The following is a 17962-nucleotide window of genomic DNA, read 5'->3' on the forward strand; positions in this document are numbered from 1 at the left end:
CACAGGAATGTTGTGTTGTATTGTTGGAGAGAGTGCGCTCTCCGGTTCACGGCCTCTCCATGGAACATTGGAACGTCCGAACTCTGGAGCGCCAACAAGAAGTGGGGGTGGTGAAAGAAGGGAGGGTGGTAAGAAAACCTCAAGCGTTAGAATGACTCCCAGTGGGATGATTGTGTATACGTGTGTGTGTGTGTGTGTGTGTGTGTGTGTGTGTGTGTGTGTGTGTGTGTGTGGGGCATCTCAGTCACTCCCATTGACCTCTTTTGTAATTATTTATATGTATTTTTTTTTTATCTTTATCCTCTTCAGACAGGTGTTGGACCAGGACAACTTTAGTCCAATTCCAGTCTCAACAGAACAGCAGTACAGACACTACACTTCCCAGTTTCCCCTTCAAGACCCTGAACTGGAAAAGGTAGGGGAAAAAAAGACACAGAGAATGGTTCAGATCAGGATACACCAACAAACAAGCAAAATAAACACAGGAAAACTAGTGTGTTTTTCTTCAGTGCAATTTCAGTTAAATTTATCCTCACAATACTTTGTTCATTTTGAATTGTGCAACAAATGTATAAGAAGAAGAGACTAAAATAAGCTGTCTGTGCAGAAATGGTGATGTATTTGCATAAAACTTCACTTAATGGCTGGTTTTTCCTCTGTTTCTTGTAGCTTCCCTTCCCCAAGAAGTTTCCCTTCTCTGAGTTTGTGCCAAAAGTCTACTGCCAGATCAAAGAGTTCATCTATGCCTGTCTGAAATATTCGGAAGACCTACATCTCAGGTATACTACAGTATGCGTCTTATTTTTACTTGAATTTTGTCCCCCTTTGTCAACTCAATTTGAAAATCCTAATATACCCTGCACAAAAGTCCTTTTCACTGTTAACTCCTCTGTACATCTGGTAGACAGCCATGTGCTTCCTCTGCAACACCTGGAGGCACCAGATGCTTCTTTTTAACTGCTCAAGGAGCTTTGCTACAAAGGTGGAGAGTATCAGGCTGACCTAACAAGTTCCAATTCCCACTATACAGGCAGAACATTTTTACCAGGGATGTTTGTCTCATTACATTTGACCTGCGCATGCACACACACAAATACTGAACCTCAGCAATCAAGTCCAGCTTCTGTTCCATGTTCTGTAGAGGGTCAACAGTAACCTTCAGCCTGTGTGTGTGTGTGTGTGTCTGTGTGTCTGTGTGTCTGTGTGTCTGTGTGTCTGTGTGTGCGTGTGCGTGTGCGTGTGCGTGTGTGTGTGTGTGTTGGTTACGCTTGATGGAAGAATGAACTAAAACAATGCAGCTACTTTTCTACTGAGGAGACGAGCAATCAGGAAACAACTTCTGTTGTCCAGAAGGAATTAACAAGGCTGGGACTCAGCCAGATACACACACACACAAACATGTGCATGTACACTATGCATAAACACATGCAGGTAACTATGTTTTCATGCACATTTTACAAGAAAACACAGGCTGTGATTTTCTTTTTCTTTTTTTTATTCATATATAGATATATATATATATAGATATAGATGCGCACCATCCTACTTTTAAATTTAATATAAATCTGAACACAGGTTTTATCTATTAGTAGAAATTAACTCATAACTCTTGGGTGTTACTGTGCAAGACATTGATTCATAAAGACATCAAGACCCAAATAAGAAGTGAAATTCCAACAGAAAACAACTACACACCTCTTACCCTGTATCTTGTAGCCTTCTGAATGTTCCAACAAACATCCAGTCTGCTTTGGTCTGATATTGGATTGTTTAAGGAAGGGATTGTTGAATCGTCTGAACCCAAATCTCCCAGACAGATGTGTTTCTCTCCGGTCTCCTGCTATCCAGACAGTGCTAATCGCTCTTCTCAATCAGAGCAATGACTCCACCGATTGACCTGGCTTGATTTCTACAGCCGTGCACACACTGCTATCTGGTTACCACGGTGGCATGCCTTCCTGGCCACTTCAAACGCACACACATACAGACGCACAGGTCCGGATGCAGATGGGATGATGGAGCAGGATTGTGGTCACTGATCCTATTGACCTCTGCCCTCAACCTCTGTTCACATTTCTGATTTGGCAGAAATAGAGTATGCTTGATGTATATGTCTGTATATGTGTGTGTGTGCGTGCATTTCCTTCAGTGCCTTTCTGTTATATTTTCTGTCATTTAAATGTGTTTCTGTGCTTTTTAGCAATTCTAGTGGAATCAGATGAAATGTCATAACACTCAAGGTTCCCAGACAATGAATCATAATTACTCTGTAAATCCTCTAACCTTTCTGCAGTGCCAACATGAGACTTGCATTTGTGGTGAAATTTCTTGACAACTGTTGTAAAGTAGGCAATGACATTCGGTTCAGACTTTTACCACATTTACACGCTTGTTACGAGAGGTTTAATGGCTTAACTGGTAGGCTAGGTTAGGTAAGGTAAAACAATTCCTTAGAAGACCAAGTAAGAATGTGTCAAGCTGTGTATATGAGGCTAGGTGTTGCTGAAAAAGACCACTGGTGCTCAGCCAGCCTGTTCAAGGTAAAGACTGGAAAGAAATTGAGGCAACTGTGGGTGAAAGTGAAAAGACGTTTTGGCTCTGATTTGCATTCAAGCAAAGACAATCAAGTACTTCTAAATTCAGTCGCACATGTTGGTTTTGGTCAGGAGTGGAATGTTTGATCACACACACTTTCACATTTCTCAGATTGCAACTGTTGACCTCATACCAGAGTGCTTTTAATGTTTTTGAAGTTGGCAACTAATTGTAGAAATAAGAATGTTCATGCCTAATTCAAAGAGGCCATTATAATTGAACAATGCCATTATATTTCTTAAGCATTACCAGCATTTCGCTGGGACTACAGTTTTTTAGTTAGTAACATGCTGAGCAGTTAAATGGGATCATCTGTAGTTTTTTCAAAGTATTTGTGAATACAGCCCATTGTGTCCTTACAAAGATTTTGTTATCAAGAAAATGTCTAAAAATAATCAATATCAGCTTCATGACGTGTTCTTAAAAGGGCAGATTTGCTCGTACCTTTGTTCTTATAGCGATGAATCCCGGAAAGTATGTTCTACTGTATTGTCCCTTTTTAGCATAGCATAGTAAATACCCCACCAATGCACAAAAAAGGAAATGAGACTGCAGACACAGAAATAGAAATGTATATACTTATATACATACATACCCACACAATTTATTGATACTTTATTAATACTGGTGATCTTCAGTGTCTTGTCCAGGGACGATTTACCAGGTGGTGGTAATCGAAAGTTGAGCTACCAATTCTGGAGTTTGAAGACGCCTGTGCTGCAAACTTGAGCCGTGGTTGTCCCTTAAAGATATTTTTTAGTTTACATGTCTGCAAGAGGACAAGGAAATCACTACACTTAATCAGTGTAGCTTATTTTAAAATGCAGTTTCTCTTCAAATTTGAGCTTTAGCCAGGTTTTCCCTGCTGTAGGCACTTTTTATGAAGCTAGTACTACTACCAATTCATACGAAATTCTCAATGCATTTTGCACAGCATATGACCTCATAATTGCCACTCTTATTCCCTATTGTAGCGATTTAGTGTGAGTGTTAGTGTTTCATTAGCAAATGACGTAGAAAGTCGCGCTATGGAGCCATTTGAGGCTGAGAGAAAATATGAGTGGAACTCCATTTGCCTATCATTGTGCACACACACTAAGGAAGAACAAGACAGACACAGATGCTGACCAGGCACACACTTAAAGCAACTACATGCTGATAGGAACAGCACATACTGTACACTCCCTCACACTGTCCATCTTTCAAATGTCAGGAGAGACACATGCACACAGAGCAGTGTGTACCTGGCTGGCTAATCCACAGTACATCTATCTTACAAGCGATAAGTGCTAGGTAATCACCGCTCCTCACTTGAATAAGGATGTTAACTGTGTGTGTTTGCACGTTCTTAACACTGGCCAGAGTGTGTCTCGTGGTATCATACCTGTGGCTTCCTGGCTACGTGCGCTCCAACCCCTTACTGTTTTCACTGCTGACTGTGGTGGGGGGGGCGTTTGTCATTGTTTTGCTCTACAGTATGTGTATTTTTAGCAATTGCTCCTGCATGTGTCCATCCATTCCTCGCTGTAATCATGCCTGAGCTCAAGGCTTTTGGCTTCTTTTTTGAGAGCGTTGACCACTACATTTATTGTGACTGATGGAGGAATAAATATAATGAAATTCAATCCGTATTCTGCGGTGCGTCTATTTGTATTTGTCTGTGCTTGCAGAGTTCACTAGCCTGCTGGAGCATCAGCCTGGGATGCAGAACGTTCCTGGTTCAAACCCCGTGTCTGTCACCAGGTGTGTCCTTAAGACACTCCACGTTAGTTCCCCAGGCACTGTATGTGCCTGCCCACTGCTCCCCCCAGGGGAATGGGTTAAGTGCAGAAGGAAAATTTAATAGTAAGATGTACGTGACAAATGACAAATAAAGACCTCTTCTTAGCATAAGTTGACTTTTTGCCGCTCTACACACATACCATTTTTGCCTACTTGGCACTTCTGCTGCTCCAGGAATTTTTTTTCCCCCCCTGCACTGAATTGTTGGAACGTTTTTAGGATTCCTTCACTTTTTTGGAAATAAAGTGAGGTGTGCGTGCGTGCATGTGCGTGCGTGCGCCTAGGTTGAATTCCAGGCACAGACAATTTACTGATTTGGTTGGAATGTGTTTGTTACCCACAGAGCTCTGGAATCAAACACACACAAACACAGATTATTCTTCATCATCTCACAGTGGGTGAAAGTGATTGCTTTCATTTTTGCTGAGTATCTGTCTCTGCATGACACGTGTTTGACCTCTTCAGAGCTTTTATATTTTGTGTATTTGCCACCTTCTCACTTCATGTGCATTCTCTTCAGATTTGTGTGTTTCAGGTTAAACCTGACTGTGATTTTGATGGTGTGTGTATTCACCCATCTGTCTGTGTGTTCAGCCTCTTGCTGATGTCAAAAGGTATCTGGACTCACACAGGCTTCTGTTCAACCTTTCCAAGAATCAGTTATTAAACAGTGGGTGACACTTTGCCAAGGATACTCTTGGCCATGAAAAGCCTTACTAGACAGCACAAAATTGTGGAGAAATTTGTCTGGGTTTCTTCACAAAACATCACCCATATTTCAAACATAACAAAATCAATGGTATGTTAGAGATTTGGTAAGTGGGTGTGATTAGCTGCCAACAAACAATTGTTTTAACAGGAAATTTGAGCTCATTTTACACTTGAGAGCCTCCCGGCCATCTTTATGTATTGTTGGCTCTACAAACCTGGTCATTTTAGGAATACTGTTGAGTGTTCCTAAAAGTTTGTTGAGAAGGAGTGGTGAGCTAAATATATTTAAAAATTACAGGGGTAGTGTCAGGTGACAGAATTCAAAACCAGATTTTTGAATAGTTAATAGGTTAAGACTTAAATAGCCTTTTCTGAGTTGTTTAGAGGAATTATTTTCAAACTGCAGTCTTAATAGGTAATTAAAGTCTGTGTTCTACTTCTAATGAGCCTGACAGCTCATAACATGGTAATGTGCTCATTAGAATTGGCTGACATTTAGACTTTTTTTTTTTTCTTTTCCAAATGGAGACATCCATAGACTGTGAAATTTACTTTCACTCACAGTGTTTGTACTGGCTTCCAGAGGCAGCCGCTCCACAAGGAACGGAAGAACTCGCTCCTGCACAGTCACTGATTCTCTGCCATTCTCCGTGTGTTTGTGTGTGTGTTCTCAGTTCCACAGAGGTAGATGATATGATCCGCAAGTCGACAAATCTGTTGCTGACCAGAACCCTCAGTCACTGTCTGCAGTACGCCATTAAGAAGAAGAATGTCGGGCTGGCAGAGGTAGAGTGTCTGTGTCTGTGTCTGTCTGTGTGTATGGCTATCATAGTGAAGACCAGCATGAATTTTTAACCATTGGACTGAAGACAACAGTTGGTTGTCTTCACTGAATGGTGAACTGTGATATCAAGTGTTGATATTTTCAGTTTGTTTCCAAGCCCAATGATCTTCCTAGAGACAAGACGATCATTAATTTATAAGAACAGGATGTCATGATAAGGAGTGTTATGGTAAACTCAGAAACTCAAAATGAACAAGAGTTGCTTGTCTTATCTTGTCTTGTCACTAAAGTGGTCTTATCTGTGTTTAAAAAACTTAAACACATCATTGTGTTGTTTCCACATCAATAAATAAGGTGCTTAATAAAAGGTCAAAGACATTTACTGTCTCTGTTTGTCAGTGATTGCATAAGTTAAAAATTCACATTAACATCTGCATCAGATAAACACAGTATGTTAACATTTGATTTTAGTATCTCTATGGTGCAGATGACTCCACCTGCTGCAGGTCTTTGTTTGGATGTTTATAGGTTCCTAAAAAATGCCCACAATATTTGTCTTCTTTCTATGTTTGTTTGCATCCAGCTGGTGCAAGTGATCATTAACACCACCCACCTGGAACAGAGCTGCCACTTTCTGGAGGAGTTCATATCAAATATCACTAATGTTCCTCCTGACACAGTAAACGCTACCAAACTATATGGAACATCCACGTTTAAGGTACATCGACACACTCAGCTTTTTCCCTGCTTGATTTATGTGCTTGTTGCTTCACTGGTGTTTTTGTTCTTCTATTCTGTCATTTCTACCTGTTTCTTTACTTTGATGTACACAAACAAACTCTATTTGTTCTATCTTTACGCTTTGTATTTATTTATTTGTCCTGTTAACACAAAACATTATTTGTTTTGTTCTCAGCTTCACTATGTATTCAGTACTGTACTGATGCTTACATAAATGAATGAATTTCACAGTGAGGTATTGGGATGACCACATGACCTATACAGTACCTGATAGGCTTTCTCTGTTCTTCTAGAGAAGAGTGACTCGTCTCTTGTAGAGCCTGGCTACTGCCAACTACTTTGTACCCATATGTGTCATTCATTCTTATGTAAACAATTGCATTGTAAACACAAGGGGCAATATCAAGGTCAAGGTTTGACAGGCCTGGTGATAAAATAAATAAATAGTCTGAAGATATGACAGAACCAAAATGCCTTCTGCCTGACCTCTTATCTTGCAGGATGCCCGTCATGCTGCTGAGGCAGAGATCTACACCAATCTGAATGCCAAGATCGACCAGTTCCTGCAGCTGGCTGATTACAATTGGCTGGCTGCTGAACAGAGAGTCGGCACTCCACTGACAGCCAGTGATTACCTGATTGACCTGATTGCTTTTCTGAACAGCACCTTTGCCGTCTTCACCAACCTTCCTGTTAGTATACACACACACACTAACCCAACATGTAATTATAACAGTAATAATAGCAATAAACAATCATAAGTTAATCTTATAAAGTTCTCACATGTAAATTGGCCGTTAAATTTAAATATAAGTATGTTTGTAAACTCACTCCTTGAAAACTATTTGTGCCCAATACTACTAAATAGTATGTGTGTGATTACTCTATAGAAAAGAGTGTGTGTGTGTGTGTGTTGTGTGTTATGGCAGTTTTGATGTCCACTCCATCCTCTGTAAAATGTGTGTATGTGCATCGATGTGTGTAAGCTCACTCAGCAATCTCTCTGAATGTTAGCATGAGACCTCACAGGGCAGGACAATCTGCTTTAGTTCGTTAGGGTATCCGCTTGTTACGACCTAGATCATTAACATGGGGCCCGTTAAGCTCAATAAAAGGTGAGCTGGTCAGGTCAGCAGATCCAGATTATACTCCAGCTCAGTCTATTGACTCTATAGCCCAGCGGTAGTAATTCTCCGTAAGGATTTTATATTGAACCATTAGCAGTATAGAGAGTACTTAATTCTGACTCAATACATAAAAAAGGTGACCTCACATTAACAATGTAAATAATTTTCTTTCTCTTTGCTCTTTCTCGTCACCAATACCGTCAACTCACCCAACGTCTTTGCTAGCTTAAAAGAATGTTGGTACTCAGTTTATTTAATTTTAAAAGCACAGTATGCTGCTAAATAAATTGAATGACGTGAATATTGCTATGCAGCTGCATTACCACATTTGGGTATAAACTGTGAACAGACAAGAACCATAGGTTTTTTTAGGGTGTACACTGCCTGTCCAAAAACAAAGTCACCATCTGGAATTAATAAGGAAATAGGTAAGAGCCTCCCATTGGATAATTACTGTATGGATCATTATGTTTCAGCTGACAACAAGTTATTTAACCCAAACTGATGCAGTTAGTAGCTTCTCATTTCTTAAACAACTATGTCTGAAGACACGTCCTGTGGTTGTGGAAAAGATAATAATAATAAAAAGTTATTAAAGTAATTAAAAGTTAATTTGTTTTAGAAGGGTCAAATTATTGTCATGAATCAAGCAAAGAAAACATTTAAGGAGATTGATGAAGCTACTAAAACTGGGTTAAGAACTGTTCAATGGAAGAAGGTCATGTGGTCTGATGAGTCCAGATTTATACTGTTCCAGAGTGATGGGCTCATCGGGGTAAAAAGAGAGGCAGATGAAGTGACGCACCCATCATGCCTAGTGTCTGGGGTTGCTGCAGTTGGTCAGGTCTAGGTTCAGCAACGTTGTGTGCCTAAAGAATGAGGTCAGCTGAATATACTGAATGACCAGGTTATTCCATGAGTGGATTTTTTCTTCCCTACTATCACAGGCATATTCCAAGATGACAATGTCAGGATTCATTAGGCTCAAATTGTGAAAGAGTAGTTCAGGGAGCATGACACATCATTTTCACACATTGATTGGCCACCACAGAGTCCAGAGCTTTACCCCAGAAGCTTTGGGATGTGATGGAGAAGACTTTGCACAGCGATCTGACTCTACTATCATCAATAAAAGATCTTGACAGAACATTAATCCAGCTCTGGATGGGAATAGAAGCTTATTGAAATGATGCCACAGTAATTGCCTGCCGTAATCAAAGCTAAAGGCGGCCCAACAAAATATTTGTCTGCGACAAATAGTAAACGGGCATTTTAACATTGATTGTGAGGTAATGTTTACGTGGAATTTCCACATCCAGAATTGATCCATAATCCATGTATTATGTTCCCCTTTCACTTGGCCCCAAAGTTTTTATGTTCATAGTCTAAAAACACATTCGATCAGTGTCCCCTCTCTGTCCTTTGTAAGACTGTTTTAAGCACATGTGCATAAAGCCTCGTAAAACATGCTGCAAACAAACACTTGCACACACACAGGTTGGCTTTAAGATGATTGCGTGCACAGATTTGGTCAAAGCGGGTCACAAGGCCGAAAGGCCACACACACAAACTGCTGGAAGTGTTCTCCAGAACTTTTAAGAAGCTTTTCCTACACCCCCACAAGCCCTGGACATGACCCCGTCACAGTCATTTTAACACACACTCTCACACAGTCTGGGGCCTCCTAAGTAGATCAGATGCTGTGGATGTAAAAAGCTGGGTGGTATGACCCTCTGAATCTGAGGTGATAAAATATAAAAGAGTAGAGTTACTCAGAAATAAATAAGATACTGTTGAAGGGAGTACTCAAGAACAAGGTCGAAAGAAACAAGCATAAACATATTTTTACCACTGCTACTACTAGTATAGTGTCTAGTAGTGCCTCCACTGCCACTGTGGCTTGTACAAAGCTCATTTCCAGAAAAGTTGGGACTTTTTCTAAAATGCAACAGTAGCTAAAACCTGTAATTTGTCATTTAGATTGAAGCTTAATTATTCTTTATTTTCTTTTTTCTCCCATTTCTTAGTGATTTCTAACTTTTACTTAAAGAATAAGCCAGTGACTTGGAAATTTTCTTTACAGACACACACACACACACACACCTACACCTAGTACTGTAGACTTTCACTTTGACACGAGTTTTTTGTTTTGATGATCAATGTCAAAAAGGCAAATCAAATCAAGAGTGACTGAATAAAAGGTGACGTCTTCCAAATGGGTGACTAATTTAAAGGCACTCTAGAAATGGAAATGCAAATTGGGAGTTGCAGCTGAGTCATCATAGACATTGGGATTTATTATGTATTAAGTTGCATTCAGACATCAAACAAAACACAAAAATCTTGATAATGCAACTTATCAGTGTGAATAAAAAGTGACTGACCTTTTTTTTTTATTCAGTAATGAATTATTGATTTCATAGACAAATATTATTGTCATTCATCATATTGTGTATAATATATAATACTTTATACAGCTGTGCATGGAATCTCGGTAGCCAATATTTCAGCTAAGTTCAAGCATCCCTGATCGCTTTGAGTACAGAAAGAGCAGAAACACAAAGGTTGCTTACTATTTCATCTGTTCTGTGTGTTGACAGGACATCAGCCTGATGCTTGCAGACAGCTGTTGGCTAGTGTTACTGTAGCTCCCTGGCAAGAACCGATTGAATAAAGTGAAATCTACAATGTTTAGTTGATTTCCACAGGCACAGCCAGAGATAATATCTTATTAAATGTTTTTTATTTTTATTTAAAATCCATTTTAGTCTTCTTGTTAATGCACACTCCGCATTTAGTTTAGGATGACAAGGCTGAGCTAAGCATCCAGACTCATGACAATACTTTAAGGCCGAATTCAGACAGACATTTACTCCTACATAAAAGCACAAACACAGTAAGCTACATTGGTGAAGGAGTGTTGTTTAATGTACATGTCAAATATAATCTGGAAAGTTGGGAGAGAGTATTTACAGTTGCATTGGAAGGTATTCAGACCCCTTCACTTTTTCTGCATTGGAACTTTATTTTAAAAGGCAAAATGCAGTTTTAGTTCATTAAGCTACACACTGTAATCCATAATGAAAAACATTTTCACAAACTTTTACAAATGAAAACTTCTGATTAACATTAAGACACGTAATTCAGAACCTCCTGTGATAGTTATTCCAGCACCAGTCTTGTTTGATAAGTCTCTACAAGCTTCCCACATATAGACAGTTTATTCCATTCTTTCTGGCAGATCTTCAGACTCACAGCAAACAATCTGGATACTTTTTGTTTTTTTTATAGTTGGCAAAAAGAAAATATGATGTTATATTAAGCCCATGACACACAAGTCTTTGAGTGTCTGTCAGCCTAGTTTTTGTGGTGTGATTCAGAGCCACTTTTTGTTCGAAATCTGGTTCCTCCTGGCCACTAGTGAGGTGTCTTCGGACAGGACTCTGAAACGCTGTACTAGTGCTGTCATATACGTGCAGCTGTCATGGGGGAAACAATTTAAATCCTTGACGTCACTGATATTAATAACACAGCAACATTCTTGCAACCCTCTGGCACACACAGTATGTGTTTTTGCGCTTGTGTGCTTGGTTTAACAGATATGTTCACTGCCCCAGTGCTCTCTAGAGAGGAGAATTTTGCACCTTTCCAGGTCCATCGAAGAGTTTAGTGCCATGCAGCTAAATACTTTTAATTGAATTGAGCTCAAATTTAAAAAATCAATTCACAGGAGGCTGGAAAATGCCTTAGGAGTGAAAATAATCATGTGAAAATTAGAAAGGAACTTTTGGCCCCGTAGTCCTTCAGTTTTATTACTTATAATCTCCTTGATCTGTTTTTGGCTGTGTACTTAGAAGGTTTGGCGGCAACTTCTCCTCTGTGCATCCAGGAGGTCCCTATCGTGCTTTAGCACATCACAACAAAGCACTAGATAAAGCCAGATTAGCATCATCTTAGGGGCCCATGTGCAATAAATATTAAAATAGAAAAAGCTGCCAATGTTCTTGCAGGAGTTTGATTGAGCACCTTTATTTCCATGAAGCCGTTACACTCTTTCAGTTTCCGTAAAGCTTTAATGTCTCCCATTAATAACAGTTTAAATGTGTTGCTGTACGCTAAATTTCCAGGTTTATGTTTCTTACCTCAGGGAACGCCTGTAGAACATGCAACCTTACCGGTGAGTATCTGGATTGTTGTGGTAACAGAGTGATGTGTACCAACCCCTGACTGACCTTCTTAACCTTTGAACTTTGACTCTAATCTACACTTGGGACTTTACCAACTTGTATGTGCATGTGAGGTGAAAAGGTAGTGATGCACATTTGCCTGAATTTGCTCCTGTGCACAAATCTCTGTTTCAACAAGGGAGAGAATACATTAGCAGCCTCCTGTCACCTGCTAGCAAATCTTCTTTGTATTTAAGCTAACTAACCACAAACAATACAGTAAACTTTATTTATACAGTGAAATAGTTAACATTTTAGAGTTAGATTTGATGTAGTCACCAGTCTAGACCTAAGCAGACAAAAGCAAGTCTGGTGTTCACTTACGTGTTGGTTTTCTTTGACTAATTCATAACAACAACAGAAAATGACAATCAAAAATGTTTTTAGTACTTGTTCCACTAGACAAAAAGACATGTCCAACCCTGGTGTCTGTCAGATCAAATGCGGTTCGAAGACCTTGAAGTGAAGCTGCTTGCACTGGCTCCATGTGTGTGTCAAGGTTAGATTCAGAAAGAAAACACTCACAAAAACGCAGCCAAAGCCGCGGTCCAGGTCTCATTTTTGTGGTGTTTTCTTGAGTGATGTTAACAAATATCTGCTACAACACAGAAATTTGTGATTGTTCAACAAGACTAATCTGGATCTTCTCTCTTTACGGTGATTTGGAGGTTGGCTATGTAAAATTAAGTCCCCAAACGCACAAGTGGATTCCCATTTCTAGTCATTTTCCAGGTCATGAATTAGAATAAACATCTGTAACCCTTCAGGTCCACCCCCGGTATACTCAGTCATTCTCATATTCTCTGTCACAGATTTAGTCTAAGGAGCTTTGAGCTCTAGGGTGTTGCACATCAGCATTGTATGTTTTTTTGCTGAGATTCCACCTCTTGACTTTTGGCTGCCCTGACTGGCTGTTCGCTTGACTGACAGGTTTCTGGATGGACAGAGAGCATATTGTACACCGTGTCAAATCTTTTCCAGGAGTTGTGAGTCTGTGGCGTTGTGGCATTGTGAAGCACTGACTTATCGTGCCATCGAGTTTCTCACTCAACCCGCTTCTAGCATTATGGGCCTATTAAATATGAATTCAGCTGGGAGTAGTTGAAAACAAGCTGTCCAAAGTAGGAGGCACAGAGTTTGGTGGAGATGCACATCAATCTGTTATTGTACTTCCACACACGAGGTTCTGGTTGTTCAAACTAATTTGTCAATAGTCTTTTGAGTCTTTTTTTTTTTTTTTTTTTTAAATCAGTATTAAATTTAACACAAACATGATCAACATCAAACAGTCAACATCAAATATGGAATTATGTTAAACTGAAACCTCATTGTTTATTTGACAGTATATAGTACCTGATCTGTCTCGGTCAGATCACCACAGCAGTTGTAAATAAGTTGTCATTGTCAATGGCAATCGGTACTATGGCTAACTGAACAGGACTGCTGGAGTAGTGTGTTTGACCACACACGGACAGATGGATTTATTCTGAAAATACATTGTTTGAATATTAGACCACATCCCTTTCTTGACCACAAACACACATAGACATTTTTTTCTGTTGTATCAAGTTAGCAGGATTGGAACCAGACTTTTTGGAGAGTGTTTGAAGCTGCTTTAAAAATGTTTAAAAGGACTAATCAATATTTTATTTTAATATTTAATCACATGCCTTAGTATGTTGTGAAAGAAGTCACTCATAATAACAAACCCCCATGTATTCATCACTAGAGCATTCTAGCGTTGTTCAGCCCTGTGTTTAATTTTTGGATTTGGTGTGCAGGTTTATTTTGTTGGCTTTCACTGTTTTCATAGCATTGTTTTCATTTTTTGTCATTAATAATTGATTTGCATAGTACAAACACCAGCTAATCTACTTGTTTAAAGACTATGTGGCATAATCTCCCTCTGACTGAACCCCGCCAACCATTCAAACCATTGAGAACAACAAAGCCAAAAAGACAAATTCACAATTCTTCTATGGGACAAGTAATGTTCTCTCTATTGGGCTGAACTTGTGTTTTCAGCACTTTTTAAAAATTGCAATAATCAATTTTTCACCACTGGAGGAGTGGAAAATAAAAGTTGAGTGACTCACAGCTCTTAATATTGTCCTACAAAGTTAATCATGGCTAATAGTTGCCACACAATCGACTTATTTAGCAGATCAAGCAACATTAGCATTCCTTTGAGAAGAGGTGAACATTATGGATGGTTATTATATTCAGTGTTCATTTAATTAAAAAGAGTGATTGGACAAGTTTAAAGCTACTCTAAACTACAGATTTCCAGCTACTGAATGTTGAAATAACAGAGAGATTGAGAGATGTAAGCATGTATTAAAATATTTTACTCACTCTCATCCATCTGCATTCCTCTCATTACTCGAATTTGTTCTTCCTCTTCCCCCCTTCATTCCCCTTTCTTGATTATTCACCGCCCCCTTTGTCTCTCGTTTGCCTATTTCCCTGACCCCACCAGTCCTGTCTCCGTCCTTTCCGTCCACCTTGCCTGCTTTCTTTCTCTCTTGTCTGTTTGTTCAGCCGTTAGGAGCTGAGTAGCTTTTAATGAGCTCTTTGATGAACGTCCCCCATTAGCCATATGGAGAGATGGAGGGAGGGCTGGAAAGGTGCAGTTTGGGAAGCATTTCCTCACCTTTTCTGTTCTTTGCTTTCCTTCCTTTTCCCTTCCTTGTATTGCCTCTAGCTTTAATTCTTCAGCTTTCTAGCTTTTTATTTTCCTTTCTTTCCTCCCCACTCTTTTCATTCTTTATCCTTTTTCAACCTTCTTTCTTTTTTCCCCTCTCTTCACTTCTGTTTCTGCCTCCCTCCGATTCGCCCCAGGCTAATTGTTGCCAGTTGTCTGAATTGAATTCAGGACAACATATTTGTCAGACTGGCCTACCTACGTGTTGTCAGTATGTCAGTCAGCCCAGATCAGGACACATAAATAGAATTAGACCATTTCACGCTCAATCTCCGCCTATAACAGTTGACCCCTGGGGGTGTGTGTGTGTGTGTGTGTGTGTGTGTGTGTGTGTGTGTGCATCAGAGACCAGCATTGTCTGGAAGGATATCCGGCCAGTTGTAGGTGTGTGGTTCACTCACAACTACAATGGGATCTTTCTGCTGCTGCTGTTTGGTTTGTTATATAAGCTGAATTTTATGGAGCTGGCAGGAGCGGGAAACTAGTTATTACTGTGGCAGCAACTTGAGCTGCTGCCTGGAGAGCAAACAGAGGAAATTATATTAAAGTATGTAGCTAAAATGGTTTTAGAGAGTTTTAACTAATGTGTCTTTTAATCTGGATTTACACATCAATTTACATTTTCTAGAAATACTTGGGGGATGGAGTGCGTATTTTAAATATTGTACAACCCTGGAGAGTTGTTTTACTTGTAGTTGTGATGCTTGACCAGCAGACATACAACATTCAGGTTACAAATACCTTTCAGACATGAGCTCGTTTCTGTTAATCTGACGACATCTGAATGTGTCTGAATGAACACCCTGGTCACTTTCCCTTAAAAGTGGTGACAGCGATCTTACTGCTACAGTGCTGTTGTCGCGTCGTTTTTAATAGTAGTTTTCAGTTTAAAAGACAGTGGAAAACAGAGAATGGGGGAAAGGAACCAAGTATCTGGGCTTGTGCAGAGATTTGTGAGAAAATCCTGATATATTCATTGTGAATGACAGCAACATTTACAAACACAGCCAAAGAACATAAGGAAACCAAGTCACATGTGTGATCAGAGCTGTGTAAACACGCAGTATAATTATGATTATAACAGATTCACACCAACACTTCAGCCTAAACATTAAGCGTAATTACACAATTATGTATGTGTTTGTCTGATGATGTGTATATTTTCTTGTGGTGGGTGTATACATGCACGTCGAGTCTCATAGTGTGATTAATGAAGGTAATTAAATATGCAGGGCTGGAATGAAAGGTCTGATGTTTATTGTTAACCACCTGAAGGTGAATAATCAGGGCCTTCAGTAGAATATGCACTTCCTTTCCTTTTTTCTCCTTATTTATATCCTTTTTAAAATAACCATTGTTTTATTCAGATTGTTACCTTCTGTTATCAGTGTTCACAAATGCGATCAGCGATCACAAATGTCTTAATGGAATAATGAGAAAGGAAGTGAAATGCAACCTATTCTCTTGCAGTAGATTTTTTCATTTTCCGCCTTTGCTTTTTTTTTTTTTTCTCCTAACGGCTGTACTTTTGCTCTTTCACTCACAGTTTAACTTCTCTGTTCTTTCCTTCGTTCCTCCTTCATTTGTTTGCTTCATTCTGTTGGAATGCAGACGCCAAAGTCAGGATCAAGGCCACAGCTAGTCACTGAGATTGCACACATGCCTGGTAACACACAAACGCTATACACTCAAACACACCCACACAAACACATGTTTTGATTTTTGTATTAATGCGTTGTCATGTGCTTCCTTATCCGCTGCTTTTATTCTTGTTGTGCTACTTTATCATTGTGACTGCAACTGAATTCTGCAGTTCTATTAATGCTCGCTCTCTCTCTGAGGAAACCTTGTGAGTAGGTGCACCATTGTGATTACCGCTGTGTCTGTCCATGTATGAATGCTTTTGTGTGTATCTTGGCTTAAATCTCTGCCTGAAGACTTCCACAGTTAGATCCAAAACTACCAAATTTGGTCCCGTGTTGTTACTTCCTTTGTAGTTGAGTGGTGTTAAATTCCTCAGCAGCTAGTACATCAGAGCCCCTGTAAACAAAACTAGAACTGCATGAAAAGGGGTGTTAATTCACCATGAAAGGAAATTAAAATGTTACAGCATTAATCAGAAAACAATGAGGTAGGTACAACAACAAACAAACTGCACCACACAAGGCTAAAGTGCATACATGATTCATAAAGACAAAGTAATCAATAAGTTAACATTTATAACATATATCAGTAGAGTGGACCCTCATAAAAGAACCATAATTTTCCAAAATAAATGTTCTGCTATTTCTGTTTTGCTGCTTTTCAAAGCTGATCGGTAGAGCAAACGTTCTCAGACACACAGAAAGCGATGCACAACATTCCTGATTATTTGAATTACAAACGAACAACAACTGGGCAGGTTGCCTGGAAAATTAAGTTTTAAAATATGGAAACTTCATCTCTTTTTTTGCTTTTCTTGCGCTCTCTCTTCCTCACAGGGTAAAGTGGCACAGACAGCCTGCATGTCCACCTGTAAACACATTTCCACTTCCTTGATGCAGCTCTTGATTGACCCAGAGATCAGGCAGATCTCCATGGGAGCTCTACAACAACTCAGTGCTGACGTCAAAGAGTGTGAGAGTAAGTGTTGATATCTAGTTTTTATTTTGTATTGACTTTTTTTGTATATACATGAAATAATAGCTGTTAATCCCTGTGCAATATTACAAAATACATAAATCAATCGCCATTGTTTCATCTCACACAAACTGTTTTGGTATCAAATCATATGTGTAATATATGATTGTAAAATTTGGTTTGCAGCCTCTGCAACTGCAAATTAACAGCTATCGCTCGTGTCTACTGCACTACTCTTTAATATTGTTAACTTTTTCTCTTATTCAACACGTCCCTTGCATACTTTTTTAAGCTTCACCCATGTATTCACCTGTTGCTCTCATCTTCCCCACATTTCCCCTTTTCCGCTTCTTCTTCGGACTCCCCTTATTCTTGCATGTCTCTCCTATATTGTTTTTCTTATTACCTTTCTTACTTTGTGCACTTTTTGTCCTCTGTCCTTCCTTTATCCCTGCATTTGCACACACACGCATTCCCATACACTTGACCACCACCCAAACAAGCAGATTGAAATTCAAAATTATTTAAAGACTTTCTCTAAAATAACTGTATATTTCTGTACATTATACAATATGACTAAAATTAGAATAGCACCTAGTATCTTTACTTTCGGAAACATGTTCCTTTATTTAAGCAAGTTCAGATCAAATAAATATCTTGATGAAGTTGGCTT

General features: G+C 39.3%; 1 protein-coding gene across 3 annotated transcripts in view; it reads left to right on the forward strand.

Annotated features, from left to right (window-relative positions):
• exoc6b (exocyst complex component 6B) overlaps positions 1-17962 on the forward strand; it is an 82642-nt gene that overhangs the window by 33112 nt on the left and 31568 nt on the right. The window contains exons 14-20 of one of the 3 annotated variants that reach the window (XM_026352425.1): positions 310-415; positions 670-779; positions 5763-5874; positions 6456-6590; positions 7114-7305; positions 11888-11917; positions 12897-12971. In XM_026352425.1, the coding sequence (XP_026208210.1) occupies positions 310-415; positions 670-779; positions 5763-5874; positions 6456-6590; positions 7114-7305; positions 11888-11917; positions 12897-12956 (745 nt within the window). In that variant the 3' untranslated portion in view covers positions 12957-12971. Of the gene's footprint in view, positions 1-309; positions 416-669; positions 780-5762; positions 5875-6455; positions 6591-7113; positions 7306-11887; positions 11918-12896; positions 12972-17150; positions 17293-17962 lie in introns of those variants that run through there. The other 2 variants (XM_026352426.1, XM_026352424.2) reach the window with 2 other exon arrangements.

The sequence above is a fragment of the Anabas testudineus genome, chromosome 18 (assembly GCF_900324465.2).
Source record: "Anabas testudineus chromosome 18, fAnaTes1.2, whole genome shotgun sequence".
NCBI classification, from domain to species: Eukaryota; Metazoa; Chordata; class Actinopteri; order Anabantiformes; family Anabantidae; genus Anabas; species Anabas testudineus.